General features: G+C 43.5%; 2 protein-coding genes across 2 annotated transcripts in view; both read left to right on the top strand.

The window, feature by feature from the left end:
- The window catches only part of LOC309558516 (uncharacterized protein), a 44,549-nt gene extending 22,725 nt beyond the window's left edge, over positions 1–21,824 (top strand). The window contains exons 5-8 of the mRNA XM_082261596.1: positions 2,931–2,949; positions 11,343–11,443; positions 17,025–17,162; positions 21,688–21,824. Of these exons, the coding sequence (XP_082117722.1) occupies positions 2,931–2,949; positions 11,343–11,443; positions 17,025–17,162; positions 21,688–21,778 (349 nt within the window). The 3' untranslated portion in view covers positions 21,779–21,824. The remainder of the gene's footprint in view (positions 1–2,930; positions 2,950–11,342; positions 11,444–17,024; positions 17,163–21,687) is intronic.
- The window catches only part of LOC309557565 (putative methyltransferase), a 97,278-nt gene extending 75,403 nt beyond the window's left edge, over positions 1–21,875 (top strand). Inside the window, exon 9 of the mRNA XM_082260352.1 lies at positions 21,831–21,875. The gene's annotated coding sequence lies outside the window, so the exon portion shown is untranslated. The remainder of the gene's footprint in view (positions 1–21,830) is intronic.
- The last annotated feature ends 310 nt before the right edge of the window (positions 21,876–22,185 follow it).

Below are 22,185 nucleotides of genomic sequence, written 5' to 3'. Positions count from 1 at the left end.
TGTCAAATGTGCCTCCCCATTGGGCACAGCGGGGACATTCCCTCAGACCTTATGAATCACACATTGGGCACACTGAGCAGACCTAACTCACAGATCCTGCTTCCTGTTAACCACTTAAGCCCCGGAGGATTTGGCTGCTAAAAGACCAGGGGGTTTTTTTGCGATTTTTTACTGCGTGACTTTAACGGACAATTGCGCGGTCATGCGACACTGTACCTAAACGAATTTGACGTCCTTTTTTCCCCATAAACAGAGCTTTCTTTTGGTGGTATTTGATCACCTGTGCGATTTTTTGATCATGCGCTATAAACAAAAAAAGAGAGTCAATTTTGCAAAAATAACAATATTTTTCACATTTTTTTATATGAAATTCCCCCCAAAAAAATGTAAAAATCAAATTTTTTTTAACATTTTCGGCCAATTTGTTTTCTGCTACATATGTTTGGTAAAAAAAAATTGCAAAAAGCGTATTTTGATTGGTTTGCGCAAAAGTTATCGTGTTTACTAACTAAGGGAAAGATTTTTGTAATTTTTGGTGTTTTTTTTTAACGCGTAATGGCGGCGAAACCACGATTTTTTTTGCGGTACTGCGACATTGCAGCGGACAGATCGGACCCTTGACTGACATTTTTGACACTTTTGGGGGTACCAGTGACATTACTACAATAATCAGTGCTATACATATGCACTGTTACTGCAAAAATGACACTGGCAGGGAAGGGGTTAACTGTATTGGAGAGGGAGGGGTTAAGTGTGTCCTAAGGGCGTGATTATAACTGTGATTGGACATGACTATTGGTGTAAAAACAAAGATCAACGGTCCTACATAGTAGAACCGTCTGATCTTCATTTTTACACAGGGGAGAATGACAGGTGGCTTGTTTACATAAGCCGTCCGCCTTTCTCCCTTCACCGGAGCGATCGTGAGTGACCGGCGGACGATCGGGTCCGCCGGTCACATGCACTGACTTGCCAGTGAACGAGCCCGGGCGGGCGCGTGCCTCAGCGGGCACGTGTCCGCCCGCAATTGGCTCGCAAGTCAGTGACAGGCGAGTGACGTACCCCTACGTCACTCTGCCTGGTCGGTGCTGACCGCCGCAGTATATAGTCGTGCGGCGGTCGGCAACCGGTTAAGCAGAGTGCAATATAGAATTTTCCTGCTGCTTCTCTGATAGGCAGACAGAGCCAAATACTATACTCACTCTCTAGCACCTACCTAGAAGGGTGCTACACTCCAGAACATAGTAAAGGAGGGGAAGCTCTGCTGACTTCCATCATCCAATCATGTGCAAGCAAAAACTTTTTTTTAATTTTCCTTACACATGATTGGGTATTCTTTGGAAAGTGAAGCTTCACCTCATTTACAAAATTCTGGAGCAAATGCACATGCAAAGTGCACAATCTGTTTTCCTTTATGTAAATCAACCCCATTAATGCTTCAGGCTACATTCACATGTCAGCGTAGCGTTCGCGGGCAGAATCACCGCGATTCCGCCCGCGATCCGGAAATCATTGCAAATCGCGGGACGCCTGTGCGTTGCCCATGATTTGCAATAGCACCCCAAAAAAATTTGCGGGATGCATGACGCCCCAAAGAAACTCTCTTACCTTTTTTGGGCGCCATGCGCCCCGCAATTTTTTTTTTGCGCGATGGTACCGCGATTCAGCAGGCAGAAATCGCGGCAACATCGCACAGCGTTTGGGGTGCAATTGCAAATCATGGGCATCGCACAGGCGTCCCGCGATTTGCAATGATTTCCGGATCGCGGGCAGAATCGTGGTGATTCTGCCCGCAATCTCTACGCTGACATGTGAACGGAGCCTAAAACCCAACTCCAATTTTATAGAAAGGAGCCCCAGTCAGCGTTTGACCTCCGGAAGATTTGACCAGGCAGTTTTTTCCAATAGGGCACTGCGTTATTTTAACTGACAATTGCGACGCTGTACCCATATACAAATGTTGGCCCTTTTTCCCCACAAATAGAGCTTTATTTTGGTGTTAATTTGATCATCTCTGTATTTTTTATTTTTTACGTTATATAAAAAGAAAAAAAAAATGGCAATTGTGAAAAAAAAACAATATTTTTTACTTTCCGCTATAAAACATGTCCAATAAATTTTTTAAAAAAAAAATCGAATTTCTTCATCAATTTAGGCCAATATGTATTCTGCTACATAATTTTGGTAAAAAAAAAAAAAAAATCCCAATAAGGGTATATTGATTGGTTTGTGCAAAATGTATAGCGTTTCCAAACTATGGGATATTGTTGTTTATTTTTTTAATAATTTTTTTTTTTTACTAGTAATGGCGGCGATCAGTGACTTATAGTGGGACTGCGACATTGCGGCAGCCAAATCGGACACTAAGTGACACTTTTGACACTTTTGGGGGACCAGGGGCACTAATACAGTGATCAGTGCTAAAAAAAATATGCACTGTCACTGTACTAATGACGCTGGCAAGGAAGGGGTTAACATCAGGGGAGAGCAGAGGGTTAACTGTGTGCCTAGGTTGTGCTTACTCACTGTGAGGGAGGTGCTTGTACTAGGGGAAGGCAGAGATCCACGTTCTTGCTTTGCAGAAACACAGGATCAATACCTTCCCCGCTGACAGAACGATAATCTACCTTGTTTACATAGACAAACAGATTGTCCTTCTGCCTGTGTAATTGGCGGGTGCCAGTGTACATCGAGTCCGTGGTACCTGGGCTCCCACTGTGTGTTACCACAGTGGGAGCGGGTCGCCGGGGGTGCACGCCCCAGACCCAGAAGTGTCACATCACGTACTAGCTACATGATCTGGTGCATAGCGGCCGCCCTGCCGCAGTAAATGTACGGTGGGTGCTCCAAAAGGGGTTTAAAAAGTAACTCAGTCTGCAAAGCTTGCCAACTCGTCTCTGTACCCTGCAGTAATGTAATTCTACCACTAGATGTCCTCAGTCTTCTGGAGTGAGATGAAGTGAAATGTATGGCACATACAATATTCATTTTGTGATTTATTTACCCACTTGCTGACCAGCTGCTGCACTTATACTGGTCGGCTCTATTACACAAAACAACGTACGTGTAACAGCCAGTGGGGGCACGTGCGCGCGCTGATTGGCCCGAGGGGGAGCCAATAAGTGGGTCCGGCAGACGTGATGCCTGCCAGCCACCTGCGATCGCGCCCTATACAGACAGAATGGCGGTCTGCCAATGTAAACAAGACAGACCGCTGTTCTGTCACAGATGAACACAGAGATCCTGTGTTCCTGTTATTCAGGAACACGGATCTCTGTGTTCATCTAGTAAGTAAATCCCTGACACAGTTAGAAAGCACCCCCTAGGGACACACTTAACCCTTTGATCACCCTTGGTGTTAACCCCTTCCCTACCAGTGTCATTATTACACAGTATTAGTGTCACTGGTCCCCTCAAAAGTGTCAAAAGTGTTAGTTAGGTGTTCGATCTGTCCGCCGCAATGTTGCAGTCCCGCTAAAAATCGCTGATCGCCGCCATTACTAGTAAAAAAAATAAATTAAATAAATAAAAATGACATAAAAATATCCCCTAGTTTGTAGACGCGATAACTTTTGCACAAACCAATCAATATACATTTATTGGGATTTTTTTACTAAAAATATGTAGCGGAATACATCTTGGCCTAAATTGATGACATTTTTTTTTTCTTTTTAAATTATTGGATATGTTATATAGCAGAAAGTAAAAAATATTGTTTTTTTTTTTATTTTTTCAGAATTGTCGCTCTTTTTTTGTTTATAGCACAAAAAATAAAAAATCGCACAGGTGATCAAATACCCCCACAAGAAAGCTCTGTTTGTGGGGAAAAAAAGACACAAATTGTATTTGGGTACAGCGTCGCACAACCGCGCAATTTTCAGTTAAAGCAATGCAGTAACGCAGTGCCGTATCAAAAAAAATTGCCTGGGCTGGTCAAGGGGGTAAAACCTTCCAGTCCAGAAGTAGTTAAAAGCCCGACCCCCCCCCCCCCCCCCAAATCCCCCAATAAAACAAACAAAAGACTACCCTTGCACTGCCCTCTGCAATTACCCACCGCTCTAAATTTGTCCGATTCAGCAGGAATCAGCTGATGTTCCAGCAGTAGATGGCCATCTCTATTCAAAGCCCAATTGAACTTTTTGGTTATATGAGGCTGAGACATGAGATCCTTAGAGCTGTCTTCTAAAGCTCCATACCTTGGATTCATATAAGCGGTGTTGACTCAATGCTACCCTAGCCTGTCCATATACTACCCTAGCCTGTCCATATACTACCCTAGCCTGTCTATATACTACCCTAGCCTGTCCCTATACTACCCTAGCCTGTCCATATACTACCCTAGCCTTTCCATATACTACTCTAGCCTGTCTATATACTACCCTAGCCTGTCTATATACTACCCTAGCCTGTCCCTATACTACCCTAGCCTGTCCATATACTACCCTAGCCTTTCCATATACTACCCTAGCCTGTCCATATACTACCCTAGCCTTTCCATATACTACCCTAGCCTGTCCATATACTACCCTAGCCTGTCTATATACTACCCTAGCCTGTCCCTATACTACCCTAGCCTGTCCATATACTACCCTAGCCTGTCCGTATACTACCCTAGCCTGTCCGTATACTACCCTAGCCTGTCTGTATACTACCCTAGCCTGTCTATATACTACCTTAGCCTGTCCATATACTACCCTAGCCTGTCCATATACTACCCTAGTCTGTCTATATACTACCCTAGCCTGTCCATATACTACCCTAGCCTGTCTATATACTACCTTAGCCTGTCCATATACTACCCTAGCCTGTCCATATACTACCCTAGCCTGTCCTTATACTACCCTAGCCTGTCCTTATACTACCCTAGCCTGTCCATATACTACCCTAACCTGTCTATATACTACCCTTGCCTGTCCGTATACTACCCTAGCCTGTCTGTATACTACCCTAGCCTGTCCCTATACTACCCTAGCCTGTCCATATACTACTCTAGCCTGTCTATATACTACCCTAGCCTGCTAATATACTGCCCTAGCCTGTCCATATACTACCCTAGCCTGTCTATATACTACCCTAGCCTGTCCCTATACTACCCTAGCCTGTCCATATATTACCCTAGCCTGTCCGTATACTACTCTAGCTTGTCCGTATATTACCCTAGCCTGCTAATATACTGCCCTAGCCTGCCCATATACTACCCTAGCCTGTCCATATACTACCCTAGCCTGTCCATATACTACCCTAGCCTGTCCATATACTGCCCTAGCCTGCCCATATACTACCCTAGCCTGTCCATATACTACTCTAGCCTGTCTATATACTACCCTAGCCTGTCCATATACTACCCTAGCCTGTCTATATACTACCCTAGCCTGTCCGTATACTACTCTAGCCTGTCTGTATACTACCCTAGCCTGTCCGTATACTACCCTAGCCTGTCTATATACTACCCTAGCCTGTCCCTATACCACCCTAGCCTGTCCCTATACTACCCTAGCCTGTCCGTATACTACTCTAGCCTGTCTGTATACTACCCTAGCCTGTCCGTATACTACCCTAGCCTGTCTATATACTACCCTAGCCTGTCCCTATACTACCCTAGCCTGTCCATATACTACCCTAGCCTGTCCATATACTACCCTAGCCTGTCTATATACTACCCTAGCCTGTCCATATACTACCCTAGCCTGTCCATATACTACCCTAGCCTGTCTATATACTACCCTAGCCTGTCCCTATACTACCCTAGCCTGTCCATATACTACCCTAGCCTGTCTATATACTACCCTAGCCTGTCCCTATACTACCCTAGCCTATCCATATACTACCCTAGCCTGTCCGTATACTACCCTAGCCTGTCCGTATACTACCCTAGCCTGTCTGTATACTACCCTAGCCTGTCTATATACTACCCTAGCCTGTCTATATACTACCCTAGCCTGTCTATATACTACCTTAGCCTGTCCATATACTACCCTAGTCTGTCTATATACTACCCTAGCCTGTCTATATACTACCCTAGCCTGTCCATATACTACCCTAGCCTGTCTATATACTACCTTAGCCTGTCCATATACTACCCTAGCCTGTCCATATACTACCCTAGCCTGCTAATATACTGCCCTAGCCTGTCCTTATACTACCCTAGCCTGTCCTTATACTACCCTAGCCTGTCCTTATACTACCCTAGCCTGTCCATATACTACCCTAACCTGTCTATATACTACCCTTGCCTGTCCGTATACTACCCTAGCCTGTCTGTATACTACCCTAGCCTGTCCCTATACTACCCTAGCCTGTCCATATACTACTCTAGCCTGTCTATATACTACCCTAGCCTGCTAATATACTGCCCTAGCCTGTCCATATACTACCCTAGCCTGTCTATATACTACCCTAGCCTGTCCCTATACTACCCTAGCCTGTCCATATATTACCCTAGCCTGTCCGTATACTACTCTAGCCTGTCCGTATACTACTCTAGCTTGTCCGTATATTACCCTAGCCTGTCCATATACTACCCTAGCCTGCTAATATACTGCCCTAGCCTGCCCATATACTACCCTAGCCTGTCCATATACTACCCTAGCCTGTCCATATACTACCCTAGCCTGTCCATATACTACCCTAGCCTGTCCATATACTGCCCTAGCCTGCCCATATACTACCCTAGCCTGTCCATATACTACCCTAGCCTGTCCATATACTACTCTAGCCTGTCTATATACTACCCTAGCCTGTCCATATACTACCCTAGCCTGTCTATATACTACCCTAGCCTGTCCGTATACTACTCTAGCCTGTCTGTATACTACCCTAGCCTGTCCGTATACTACCCTAGCCTGTCTATATACTACCCTAGCCTGTCCCTATACTACCCTAGCCTGTCCATATACTACCCTAGCCTGTCCGTATACTACTCTAGCCTGTCTGTATACTACCCTAGCCTGTCCGTATACTACCCTAGCCTGTCTATATACTACCCTAGCCTGCTAATATACTGCCCTAGCCTGTCCATATACTACCCTAGCCTGTCTATATACTACCCTAGCCTGTCCCTATACTACCCTAGCCTGTCCATATACTACCCTAGCCTGTCCGTATACTACTCTAGCCTGTCCGTATACTACTCTAGCCTGTCCGTATACTACCCTAGCCTGTCCGTATACTACCCTAGCCTGTCCATATACTACCCTAGCCTGCTAATATACTGCCCTAGCCTGCCCATATACTACCCTAGCCTGTCCATATACTACCCTAGCCTGTCCATACACTACCCTAGCCTGTCCATATACTACCCTAGCCTGTCCCTATACTACCCTAGCCTGTCCATATACTACCCTAGCCTGTCCGTATACTACTCTAGCCTGTCCGTATACTACCCTAGCCTATTCGTATACTACCCTAGCCTGTCCATATACTACCCTAGCCTGTCCGTATACTACCCTAGCCTGTCCATATACTACCCTAGCCTGTCCATATACTACCCTAGCCTGTCCCTATACTACCCTAGCCTGTCCATATACTACCCTAGCCTGTCCGTATACTACTCTAGCCTGTCCGTATACTACCCTAGCCTGTCCGTATACTACCCTAGCCTGTCTATATACTACCCTAGCCTGTCCATATACTACCCTAGCCTGTCTATATACTACCCTAGCCTGTCTATATACTACCCTAGCCTGTCCGTATACTACTCTAGCCTGTCCGTATACTACCCTAGCCTGTTCGTATACTACCCTAGCCTGTCCATATACTACCCTAGCCTGTCCGTATACTACCCTAGCCTGTCCGTATACTACCCTAGCCTGTCCATATACTACCCTAGCCTGTCCCTATACTACCCTAGCCTGTCCATATACTACCCTAGCCTGTCCGTATACTACTCTAGCCTGTCCGTATACTACCCTAGCCTGTCCGTATACTACCCTAGCCTGTCTATATACTACCCTAGCCTGTCCATATACTACCCTAGCCTGTCTATATACTACCCTAGCCTGTCTATATACTACCCTAGCCTGTCCATATACTACCCTAGCCTGTCCATATACTACCCTATCCTGCTAATATACTGCCCTAGCCTGCTAATATACTGCCCTAGCCTGCCCATATACTACCCTAGCCTGTCCATATACTACCCTAGCCTGTCCATATACTACCCTAGCCTGCTAATATACTGCCCTAGCCTGCCCATATACTACCCTAGCCTGTATATATACTACCCTAGCCTGTCTATATACTACCCTAGCCTGTCTATATACTACCCTAGCCTGTCTATATACTACTCTAGCCTGTCCATATACTACCCTAGCCTGTCTATATACTACTCTAGCCTGTCCATATACTACCCTAGCCTGTCTATATACTACTCTAGCCTGTCCATATACTATCCTAGCCTGTCCATATACTACCCTAGCCTGTCCATATACTACCCTAGCCTGTCTATATACTACCCTAGCCTGTCCATATACTACCCTAGCCTGTCCATATACTACCCTAGCCTGCTAATATACTACCCTAGCCTGCTAATATACTGCCCTAGCCTGCCCATATACTACCCTAGCCTGTCCATATACTACCCTAGCCTGTCTATATACTACCCTAGCCTGTCTATACACTACCCTAGCCTGTCTATATACTACTCTAGCCTGTTCATATACTACCCTAGCCTGTCTGTATACTACCCTAGCCTGTCTATATACTACCCTAGCCTGTCCATATACTACCCTAGCCTGTCCATATACTACCCTAGCCTGCTAATATACTACCCTAGCCTGCTAATATACTGCCCTAGCCTGCCCATATACTACCCTAGCCTGTCCATATACTACCCTAGCCTGTCTATATACTACCCTAGCCTGTCTATATACTACCCTAGCCTGTCTATATACTACTCTAGCCTGTCCATATACTACCCTAGCCTGTCCATATACTACCCTAGCCTGTCTATATACTACCCTAGCCTGTCTATATACTACTCTAGCCTGTCCATATACTACTCTAGCCTGTCCCTATACTACCCTAGCCTGTCCATATACTACCCTAGCCTGTCCGTATACTACTTTAGCCTTTCCGTATACTACCCTAGCCTGTCCGTATACTACCCTAGCCCGCTCCTTGGAATTGAACATAATGGTATACCATATAATTTTGCATATAGACAAGGTGCTGTTGCATGTACATCTGACTTCCTGATAAATGTAATATTAGTTTTAATTATCATGATATAAAATAATGGATGTGGGGGCCTTTTGGTGGGCATGATTTGTTTTTTTGTTTTTTTTGCTGGGAGCGGGGCAGCATTTCATTTTTGGACCCAGGCAGCACAATGTCTTGGGCCAGCCCTGCCCCTAATCACTGTGATTGCAGCGGGATTCTTCTTATTTTTCCTTTATGGACTTTCTCTCATATGTGAAATGGACTTTTCAACAATTTTTTACCGTTTTTTTTTTTCACATTGCGCTTTAAAGTATATTATGAAATACACTAGATAAGATATATTTATTTTCTTACTTATTGCACTATTCAGCGCTGAACTTTTATATCATAAAAAGGTGAACAATGTCTTACAATCTGCTTTAAAAAATAAAAAACATCCATAGTCCGAGTAGAAAAACCTGCCCAACAAAAACAAAAAATGGGGGGGGGGGGGGGGGGTACAGATCAGTCAAATATTGATACAAAAATGCCAAAATGTATTTAGCTACATGTCTTTGACAAAAAAATTCTCAATGAGCGTATTTTTAACCGCTTTAAGACCGGAAGATTTTACCCCATTCCTGACCAGGCCATATTTTGCGATTCGGCACTGCGTTATTTTAACATACAATTGCGCGGTTGTGCAACGCTGTACCCAAATTAAATTTATGTCCCTTTTTTTCCCACTAATAGAGCTTTCTTTTGGTGGTATTTGATCACCTGTGCGATTTTTACTTTTTGCGCTATACACAAAAAAAGAGCGACAATTTTGAAAAAATAACAATATTTTTCACATTTTTTTATATGAAATTCCCCCCCCCCCCCAAAAAAAGTAAAAATCTAAATTTTTTAACATTTTAGGCCAATTTGTTTTATGCTACATACGTTGGGTAATAAAAATCGCAATAAGCGTATTTTGATTGGTTTGTGCAAAAGTTATCGCAGCTACTAACTACAGGAAATTTATGTCATTTTTATTGGTTTTTTTTTTAACGAGTAATGGCGGCGATCTGCGATTTTTTTTTTTGCGGGACTGCAACATTGCGGCGGACAGATCGGACCCTTGACTGACCTTTTTTAAACTTTTGGGGGTACCAGTGACATTACTACAGTAATCAGTGCTATACATATGCACTGTTACTGTAAAAATGACACTGGCAGGCAAGGGGTTAACTTTTATTGGTGATCAATGGGTTAATGTATGCCTGGTGCTTACTGACGTGTGTGGGGGGAGGGGATTGTGTGACACAGGCACAGATTGCAGGTTCAGCTATGCTGAACCCTGCAATCTGAACCTGCCTGTCACTTAGGAGATCCGCCCACTTTGTTTACACAAGCGGGCGCATCTCCACACTCGATCCCCAACGATCGGGGAAGAGCGGCGATGATCACCGCCTCTCCTCCCCTGGCCCGACTCCCGCTGTGTCTGAATACAGCGGGAGCGAGCCTCCGGCGGCGGGGCGCCTCCCACAAGGGGAGGAGTCCAGCAACGTAGACCTATGTCGCTGGACGATAACAAACCACTTTGCCGCAGTACGCTCAATGTGAGCGGTCGGCAAGCGGTTAAAAACAAACACATACGCATGGATAAGCTGCAGCTACCATATGAGCAATAAAAAAAGTATCAAAATCATGTAATAACATGAATACCAGTCCACCAAGGTGGAACCAAAGATGGGGAAGCAGCAGAGAAGAACCCTTGCCCTCTGTGTAGAAGCAGCGGTCTCTCTGCGGACACCGGACTTTCTGGGTCAGAGCCATGGCTTTCCAATCAGCAGGGAGTATTGGCTTTACTGATTGCAGAGCTGTGAGTCTGAGTTAACAGGGGGGGGGGGAAAGTTGGACCTCAGGAGAGAGACCACTGCTTCCACACAGAGAGCAAAGGTTCATCTTGTCAGCTGCTGGCAGGGGACAGGATTTTTTTTTTCAGGCTATGGCTGCTTTTTAAAGAAAAAGAAGTGTAAGACTTTGCACACCTTTTATTTTGATGCACCCGAGAGGTATTTAGCTGGTTTAAACTGGAGGTTCAGTTGGGCTGTAAAGTGACCCTCCTTTTACATGTAGGTCAATCATGAAATAATTATTTATTGAAAACGATCTCTATTGTCTCCATGTGTAAAGACAAAGATTTCACTTGTTTTTAGGTGTTGAATATTCTGGACCCATATATGTCTGAGAAGTTTAACGTATTGAAAACTGGATACAAGGAAATAGAAGAAGCCGTCCCTTACCCCGACAAAAGAAGGTCCGACTACTTTTATAAATCAATCATCTGATATGTGGTAATCTCTTGTCACCCCCGGGCCTTTAAAAAATGAATTACAAATGCATTGCAAGATGGTACATTACCCCCGATAAAGCTCATAATTGTCAAAAAGAGAAATCAAAAAACTGCTGGAGGGGTTGCTTAGAAGTAGGCACAATGGCGCATCTATGGTGGGACTGCCCAAAAATTAAAAAGTACTGGAAGGAAATCTTGGACCTAATCAAAATAATCACGAAAATAGAGATCCCGGAAGATCCCTGGTATTGCCTATTTCACTGTATTAAAAATTCCGTTAGGCAATATAAAACAACACCAGTGTTGGGGGTAACGAGTTACAAAGTAACGGATTACAGTAACTACATTACTTTTTTTGGTAACGAAGTAACGTAACTAGTTACAATACTAATATTGGTAACTACACTACTTTACTAGGCTATAGGAGGTAACTAAACTACTTTACTAGGCTATAGGAAGTAACTTCACTACTTTACTAGGCTATAGGAAGTAACTACACTACTTTACTAGGCTATAGGAGGTAACTACACTACTTTACTAGGCTATAGGAGGTAACTACACTACTTTACTAGGCTATAGGAAGTAACTACACTACTTTACTAGGCTATAGGAGGTTCCTACACTACTTTACTAGGCTATAGGAGGTATCTACACTACTTTACTAGGCTATAGGAGGTAACTAAACTACTTTACTAGGCTATAGGAAGTAACTACACTACTTTACTAGGCTATAGGAGGTACCTACACTACTTTACTAGGCTATAGGAGGTATCTACACTACTTTACTAGGCTATAGGAGGTAACTACACTACTTTACTAGGCTATAGGAGGTAACTACACTACTTTACTAGGCTATAGGAGGTAACTACACTACTTTACTAGGCTATAGGAGGTAACTACACTACTTTACTAGACTATAGGAGGTAACTACACTACTTTACTAGGCTATAGGAGGTACCTACACTACTTTACTAGGCTATAGGAGGTATCTACACTACTTTACTAGGCTATAGGAGGTAACTACACTACTTTACTAGGCTATAGGAGGTAACTACACTACTTTACTAGGCTATAGGAGGTAACTACACTACTTTACTAGGCTATAGGAGGTATCTACACTACTTTACTAGGCTATAGGAGGTAACTACACTACTTTACTAGGCTATAGGAGGTAACTACACTACTTTACTAGGCTATAGGAGGTAACTACACTACTTTACTAGGCTATATGAGGTAACTACACTACTTTACTAGGCTATAGGAGGTAACTACACTACTTTACTAGGCTATAGGAGGTATCTACACTACTTTACTAGGCTATAGGAGGTAACTACACTACTTTACTAGGCTATAGGAGGTATCTACACAACTTTACTAGGCTATAGGAGGAAACTACACTACTTTACTAGGTTATAGGAGGTAACTACACTACTTTACTAGACTATAGGAGGTATCTACACTACTTTACTAGGCTATATGAGGTAACTACACTACTTTACTAGGCTATAGGAGGTAACTACACTACTTTACTAGGCTATAGGAGGTATCTACACTACTTTACTAGGCTATAGGAGGTAACTACACTACTTTACTAGGCTATAGGAGGTATCTACACTACTTTACTAGGCTATAGGAGGTAACTACACTACTTTACTAGGCTATAGGAGGTAACTACACTACTTTACTAGGCTATAGGAGGTATCTACACTACTTTACTAGGCTATAGGAGGTAACTACACTACTTTACTAGGCTATAGGAGGTATCTACACTACTTTACTACGCTATAGGAGGTAACTACACTACTTTACTAGGCTATAGGAGGTAACTACACTACTTTACTAGACTATAGGAGGTAACTACACTACTTTACTAGGCTATAGGAGGTAACTACACTACTTTACTAGGCTATAGGAGGTAACTACACTACTTTACTAGGCTATAGGAGGTAACTACACTACTTTACTAGACTATAGGAGGTAACTACACTACTTTACTAGGCTATAGGGACGCGCTTTCCTGCGTTACCCAAGCCATGCGATACAATCGTTATTTCGAAGAATAGAGAGGGATGAAGTTTATGACTTTTTGTTGCACTTTATGTTTTATTCTGTTTTTTCAGGTTTTGTTCTCATGTTTCCCAAAGCCTGTGTTTATACAATAAACTCTATGCAGAAAGAGTGTCATGTATCTTCTTCTACACGGTCAATTAAGAAAGAGGAAAGTAAAGTAATAAGTAGTGAAGTTACTTTTCAAATGCAGTAACTAGTAAAGTAATCTCCTTACAATTTACAGAAGTAACTAGTTACATTTTTTGAGTAACTACCCCAACACTAAACAACACTAATACCCCATCTGATGAATGCAGCAAAATGATAATCCCATTATTTTGGCAAAAGGAAGAGGCCCCGACCATGGAGAATAAGAACATTGGAATACTTGAGAGATTGGGAAGAGGACGATATGGAGGAATGGGGTGATATATGGGAAAATTGGAGAGAGTTTAAGACAACGAGAGAATACACTAAATGGAATGGAGAAAAAGAGGAAGACAATTAGTATAGACAGGGGGGGGGGAGATCAATAGAGGAAAAATAAGGGAAGGGAGAAGTTATATCACTGGAATTTGAAGTTTTTATTGTATGAAATGTACTTGTGTGTTCTCTTCTTTTTGAAAACAATAAATACATTTAGAAAAAAAAAAAAAAAAGGGGTTCTGAACCTTGGGAATTTGCAACGTCATATCGCCGAATCTTTCCAGAAAATAGCTTTAGGCTCCTTTCACACTTGTGCGACTTGTCCTGCAACTTGGGACTGCGAAGTCGTACGCCCATGATACATTGAGTACTGTTCATATCTGTGCGACTTCAAGTCAAAGCGACTTCAGAGTACTCCCTGCATTACTTTGGTCTGACTTTGATGCGACTTGAGGTCCACAGACCCCAATATTACACAGGTATTGCTTCAAGTCATGCGATTTTCAGGTCACACAAGTGTGAAGGGGGCCTAAAGGGTTAATTTTATTTTTTTCTGTTCAGGGTTACAATAATATAATCTGATTAACATGCTTTGTGTTGTTAGGGCTGGAATCTCTATTTCCAAATCCCCTTTCCCTTCTATCCTTGCAAGAGGGGTTGGGAATCAGCAGTACAACCATAACTGTGCAGTTTCTCATGTGGAGGAGGGCCGACCCTCTAACCCACAAAGTGTTCAAAGAACTTTAAGAGGCACTTAGCTTGGTGCTACAACTTGCTCCAAGAAGCCATGTCTACTGGATATTCAATTAAGATCTCTGGGGCAACGGGCCAGGATCACTAGCTGTTATTAGAGACACTTTGCAAAGAATTTGGGCCAACGGGCCAGAATGGTTGGAGTACAGAAGAAGACACTTTACAATGATACTTTGCTCAAGGAACACTTTGTGAAGATCCCATTTGGCCAGTGGGCCAGTTGAAAGAACTTTGTGTGAGTTGCTACCTTGGAAAAAGAAGGTAGAGGCTCATTGTCTCCTCAGAGAGGGGGATGTCAGAGTGAAGGGCCCCTTTGAAGAGATCTGCAAAACTCACAAGTTGGACAAGTTTGCTCAGGCTCCAGCAAAATAGCTTGTCTTAGAGGAAGATATGTTGCCTCGGTGTTACAGAAGGAGGACACTGTGAACACCAGTCGGGTGGACTCTGCATCTCTTTATTCAGAACTTGTGGGTCTGACTATAATAGGAGTGAGAGTCAGTGCCCTGGTGTTTGAGGGGGACTGTGCCCTCTCAGTAGGAATCAATGGTGAAGTGTTAGATAGTCAGCTTGGCAGGATCAGTTTGTTGTCTATTGATGGTGTACAGCAGAACGTCAAGTCAAGCGTGCCCTTAGGGGGCCTGGAGTGATGAAGATCTCTACAAGAATGCCATAATTAGAGACAACTTTGGTTGAGGAGAGGACAGTCTCACTGTGAATAGGTAACAATGTATTACTTGTGCATAACTTTAATCTCTTTCATCTTTGCAGGCTTGCTTAGGATTTCCGGGTCTGGAGAGGCCCTCCATTGCTCAATGTTAATTCTTATACAATGTAGATATTGTATTTAGTTTGCCAGATAGGGTAATGTCTTTACCGGTCAAGCAGATTTTTGTTTGGCGGGGGATGCATTGGTCTAAATGCACCTTGTGTATGTACATAAATGTGTGACTATTTGTACAGCAGAGTCATATATATTTTTCCACATAATTTATTGTATTCACTGGCCACATCTGCGGTATGCCCCATGGCCCTGTACATATGTTACTTCCCTTTTCCAAGTTTGTGGGATACTCTGTGAAATTTTTGTGCAAATAATTTTTGTAGGGGGGTGAGTGTAGCACCCTCCTAGATAGGTGCTAGTGATAAAGTATAGTTTTGAGCTCTGTCTGCTTACCAGAGGGGCTGCAGGTAAATCTATATTGTTCTCTGCCTACCAGAGAGAAGGATCTGTTAGTGAGGTCTGCTCAGTGTGCTCAGTATGCATTTAATTCAGTCTAGATAATGCTTCACACTGGTCCGGTAGGGAGGCATGTTGGACAGTGGGAGGAAACCTGACGATTGGGTGCATAGGTTTTTGATACAGTCCTGATAATTGGCAGAGGGCAGGTCGCCTTGGTGCATTCTGGGATACTGTATAAAAGCCAGGAGCACATGTGCTGCGGGGTCTTTCATTGGAGAGCGGAGTCCTGGAGGGATGGGGCAGCTGCCTCCTCCTCTGTAGAGGTGTCATGTGGATGCTGGAGGTCGTCCTGAGGGCCAGAGAAGCAGTTGAGAGGAGCTGAACCCAGAGGTCCGGGGGCGCTGACTGAGAGGGGAGACACTGGAGACCCTGTGGCTGCAGTATCGTGAGTACAGGGACTCATGTCAATGGGCCTGACCTGAGGGGGGCCACCCATGCTCATAGGATAGTGAGTGGACGGGTGTCAGCAGAGAGAGAGAGAGGATATTAGGGAGAGTGCCCTGAAGATAAAGGTTTGTCCACCAAGTCGTCTTGAGGAAACCAAGAGACTTAATTCCTATTCAACCAAATTGGCAGGGTGGATTGACAGTAGAAGTAGAGAATATAGAAGTCCTCAAAACTTTGAATAGTTAATTGGAATACCCCACTATTTCCTTTTCCTATCCCCATTATAAAATAAACAAGAAAAACAACCAAATACCCCTGGACTGATAATTGAAGTGTGAGCCAAGAGGAAATAAGAAATTGCATTTGCTTATGGCCGTTTGCTGGTAAACAGGGGGACCCGCAGAGTGAATATCTGGCAGCTCTCACGGGGCAGTACTACACACATTTCCCGGAGTGGGGATTTAATGTATTACTAACATACAGTATACTTTATATATGCTGCAGAAGCTGCAATTAGTTGTCAGGCTTGTATGTATCGGTATTATCTGTATTATTCATCCTTGTTTATATCACTTGTACAGCACCACAGCATAGGATCCCACTATATAAATAACTGATAATAGGAATGTAAAGATTGCATTTGTTTTCTATAACCTCTTCATTAACTCTCAGTGCTATTTACCTTTGCAGGATGGAAAACATTGTGACCAAGGTCCGAATGCCATTGGCAGGGTTGATTGGACTTTTTCCTTCCTTCTCCGCGTTCCAGCTCTATCTTAAGATTAAGCCTGAGAAAGCCAAGGAACTGCTAAGAACAGCAGAGGAAAGGTGAGCATGTAGGTGAATGGGACAGGAAATAGCAGCAGGGAACACAGGATAAGAAAGGTACAAATTGTGCAGCAGTGTTGTCACCCTGAGGACAGAGGGATCTTAGAAAGACATGAAGCTTTAAATATTCTTTAACATAGGCGTGCGCACAAGGTGTGCCAGATGTGCCTGGGCACACCTTAATCACCTCATGCACCAGGGATTTTTCTCATCCAGAACCCAGTTCCATCCCGTGGAGCACATTCTCCAGACACATGGCCACACCTGCTTCTCATTGATGGGCCGATCTTACAATTTTATCACCTGATCTAAGTGCGCTCTGGAACTGGTAACTGGGCCTGGCAGCCAATGAACAGCAAGTCGTCTTCACCACATCTAGATGCCCAAATGCACTGAGTTGCTGCCATGTGATTAGCTGATCAGCAATTTATGTTACCAAGCAATTGAACAGGTGTACCTAATAAAGTGGACAGCTGTCTGTCTTCATATCCATACTGAGACCCTGGAGCGATGAGATGAGTGAGTGAGAGGAGAGGAGGTTAAAGAAGTTTGTCTTCACACAGCTGATTCTCCCTCCCCCCCGTTTAATTTACTACATGTTCCATGTCTATGGAGGTCTGGTAAGCAGCCTCTTTAGAGCACTTTTTTGGGTGCTATCAATTCACACGAATATCGATGACGGGATCTTCTATGTATGGACATTGATCATCGGATTGCATTTCACTCAGCGCTGCTTTTGGACTTTTTACAATGAAAATAGTTGACAACTATTTTCATAATCGATTAGTTGTCAATTAATCAATTCGTTGTTTCAGCTCTAGCATGCATGTGTATATATATATATATATATATATATATATATATATACAGTCAGGTCCATAAATATTGGGACATCGACACAATTCTAATCTTTTTGGCTCTATACACCACCACAATGGATTTGAAATGAAACAAACGAGATGAGCTTTAACTGCAGACTTTCAGCTTTAATAAGAGGGTATTTACATCCAAATCAGGTTAAAGGTGTAGGAACTACAACAGTTTGTATATGTGCCTCCCACTCCTTTGCAGTCAATTACAGTTTAAAGTCTGGAACCCATAGACATCACCAGACGCTGAGTTTCATCCCTGGTGATGCTCTGCCAGGCCTCTACTGCAACTGTCTTCAGTTCCTGCTTGTTCTTGGGGCATTTTCCCTTCAGTTTTGTCTTCAGCAAGTGAAATGCATGCTCAATCGGATTCAGGTCAGGTGATTGACTTGGCCATTGCATAACATTCCACTTCTTTCCCTTAAACTCTTTGGTTGCTTTCGCAGTATGCTTCGGGTCATTGTCCATCTGCACTGTGAAGCGCCGTCCAATGAGTTCTGAAGCATTTGGCTGAATATGAGCAGATAATATTGCCCGAAACACTTCAGAATTCATCCCGCTGCATTTGTCAGCAGTCACATCATCAATAAATACAAGAGAACCAGTTCCATTGGCAGCCATACATGCCCACGCCATGACACTACCACCACCATGCTTCACTGATGAGGTGGTATGCTTTGGATCATGAGCAGTTCCTTTCCTTCTCCATACTCTTCTCTTCCCATCACTCTGGTATAAGTTGATCTTGTTCTCATCTGTCGATAGGACAGAACTGTGAAGGCTTTTTTAGATGTTGTTTGGCAAACTCTAATCTGGCCTTACTATTTTTGAGGCTCACCAATGGTTTACATCTTGTGGTGAACCATCTGTATTCACTCTGGTGAAGTCTTCTCTTGATTGTTGACTTTGACACTCATACACCTACCTCCTGGAGAGTGTTCTTGATCTGGCCAACTGTTGTGAAGGATGTTTTCTTCCCCAGGGAAAGAATTCTTCGGTCATCCACTACAGTTGTTTTCAGTGGTTTTCCGGGTCTTTTGGTGTTGCTGAGCTCACCGGTGCGTTCTTTCTTTTTAAGGATGTTCCAAACAGTTGATTTGGCCACACCTAATGTTTTTGCTATCTCTCTGATGGGTTTGTTTTGTTTTTTCAGCCTAATGATAGCTTGCTTCACTGATAGTGACAGCTCTTTGGATCTCATATTGAGAGTTGACAGCGACAGATTCCAAATGCAAATAGCACACTTGAAGTGAACTCTGGACCTTTTATCTGCTCCTTGTAAATGGGATAATGAGGGAATGACACACACCTGGCCATGGAACAGCTGAGCAGCCAATTGTCCCATTACTTTTGGTCCCTTAAAAAGTGGGAGGCACATATACAAACTGTTGTAATTCCTACACCTTTCACCTGATTTGGATGTAAATACCCTCAAACTAAAGCTGAAAGTCTGCAGTTAAAGCACATCTTGTTTGTTTTATTTCAAATCCATTGTGATGGTGTATAGAGCCAAAAAGATTAGAATTGTATCGATGTCCCAATATTTATGGACCTGACTGTATATATATATATATATATATATACAGCATCTCACAAAAGTGAGTAAACCCCTCACATATTTGTAAACATTTTATTCTATCTTTTCATGTGACAACACTGAAGAAATGACACTTTGCTACAATGTAAAGTAGTGAGTGTACAGCTTGTATAACAGTGTAAATTTGCTGTCCCCTCCAAATAACTCAACACACAGCCATTAATGTCTAAACCACTGGCAACAAAAGTGAGTACACCCCTAAGTGAAAATGTCCAAATTGGGCCCAATTAGCCATTTCCCCTCCCCGGTGTCATGTGACTCGTTAGTGTTACAAGGTCTCAGGTGTCAATGGGGAGTAGGTGTGTTAAATTTGGTGTTATCGCTCTCACTTTCTCATACTGGTCACTGGAAGTTCAACATGGCAGCTCATGGCAAAGAACTCTCCGAGGGTCTGAAAAAAAGAATTGTACATAAAAATGGCCTAGGCTAAAAGAAGATTGCCATGACCCTGAAACTGAGCTGCAGCACTGTGGCCAAGATTATTCAGTGGTTTAACAGGACAGGTTCCACTCAGAACAGGCCTTGACACGGTCGACCAAAGAAGTTGAGTGCACGTGCTCAGTGTCATATCCAGAGGTTGTCTTTGGGAAATAGGTGTATGAGTGCTGCCAGCATTGCTGCTGGGGTGGAGAGGTCAGGGGTCAGCCTGTCAGTGCTCAGACCATACGCCGCACACTGCATCAAATTGGTCTGCATGGCTGTCGTCCCAGATGGAAGCCTCTTCTATAGTTGATGCAAAAGAAAGCCTGCAAACAGTTTGCTGAAGACAAGCAGACTAAGGACATGGATTACTGGAACCATGTCCTGTGGTCTGATGAACCAAGATAAACTTATGTGGTTCAGATGGTGTCAAGCGTGTGTGGTGACAACCAGGTGAGGAGTACAAAGACAGGTAAGTCTTGTCTACAGTCAAGCACAATGGTAGGAGTGTCATGATCTGGGGCTGCTTGAGTGCAGCAGGCACTGGGGAGCTACAGTTCATTGAGGGAACCATGAATGCCAACATGTACTGTGACATACTGAAGCAGAGCATGATCCTCTCCCTTCAGAGACTGGGCCACAGGGCAATATTCAAACATGATAACGACCCCAAATACACCAAGACGACCATTGCCTTGCTAAAGAAGCTGAGGGTAAAGGAGATGGACTGGCCAAGCATGTCTCCAGACCTAAACCCTATTGAGCATCTGTGGGGCATCCTCAAACGGAAGATGGAGGAGCGCAAGGTCTCTAACATCCACCAGCTCAATGATATCGTCATGGAGGAGTGGAAGAGGACTCCGGTGGCATCCTGTGAAGCTCTGGTGAACTCCAAGCCCAAGAGGGTTAAGGCAGTGCTAGAAAATAATGGTGGCCACACAAAATATTGACACTTTGGGCCAATTTGGACATTTTCACTTAATTATTTTGAGAGGGCAGCAAACTTACACTGTTAGTGCCGGTTCACACTGGGGCGACCTGTGAGGCGACCTGGTCGCCCCGCAGGTCGCCTCCCATAGGGAAGCTGCGGACCCGTTCTAATAGGAGCGACACAAGTCGCTCCGACCTAGAAAAAGGGTCCGGAGCTTCTTTGGAGCGACCCGGAGGCGACCGCCATAGACTTCAATGTTATGAAGTCCGTGGCGGCCGCTCCGAGGTAGCGGCGCGCTGCTCGCACCGCGACCTCGGAGGTCGCGGTGCGAAGTAGCGTCGCCCCTATGTGAACGGGGGCTCATACAAGCTGTACACTCACTACTTTACATTGTAGCAAAGTGTCATTTCTTCAGTGTTGTCACATGAAAAGATAGAATAAAATATTTACAAAAATGTGAGGGATGTACTCACTTTTGCGAGATACTGTATATACACACAGCTTTTGGGTGCACACCCTAATGCAATAGGATGAGCACACCTACTGTATGTGTTACACCCTAAATACGAATGTAATATAATCATGGTCCAAAAGGTTTGACTAAGCCTTTAACCCCATTGGAAGCCACCTAAAAAAACAATTTAGGTTTAAAATGATTCAATCTTTGGGAATGTTCTCAGACTATACTGTACATGAATCCTGTTTCAGGTTCCTTCAGATCATGGGGACGTCCTCCACTGACACTGAGGTTGAAGTTTGGCTACAAAACATTGTGCTGTTGGCTTCTAAACCGCAGTGAAGCATGGATTTGAAAAAATTTGTGAACCCTGCAAGATGTGGCTGGAGACCCCGCAGATCAGTATTTGACCATATCAGAAGTTTCAGTATGTCAGATGTACAAACAGAAAACTGAAAAAAAAAAAAAGGAAAAAAAAAAAGAAAACTCAATGGCAATCCTCTATGTATAAAATCAAACCATGAACAATGAGACAAATTATCAACTGTGACAATGTAGCAAAAAGGCCAAATAAAGAAAAAAATTCTAACTGTATACCTTTGTATCTTTTGTGATCATTTATCTTCAACTACCACTGTATATCAGAGTTGTATAAAGTACTCGAAAACCCATACTTGAGTAAAAGTACAAGTGCTCGATCAAAAAGTGACTTGAATAGAAGTGGAAGTGCTCGATCAAAAAGTGACTTG

Source organism: Pelophylax lessonae (assembly GCF_965119305.1).
Source record: "Pelophylax lessonae genome assembly, chromosome: 6".
NCBI lineage: Eukaryota > Metazoa > Chordata > Amphibia > Anura > Ranidae > Pelophylax > Pelophylax lessonae.
This window is presented reverse-complemented; position numbering and strand designations above follow the sequence as displayed.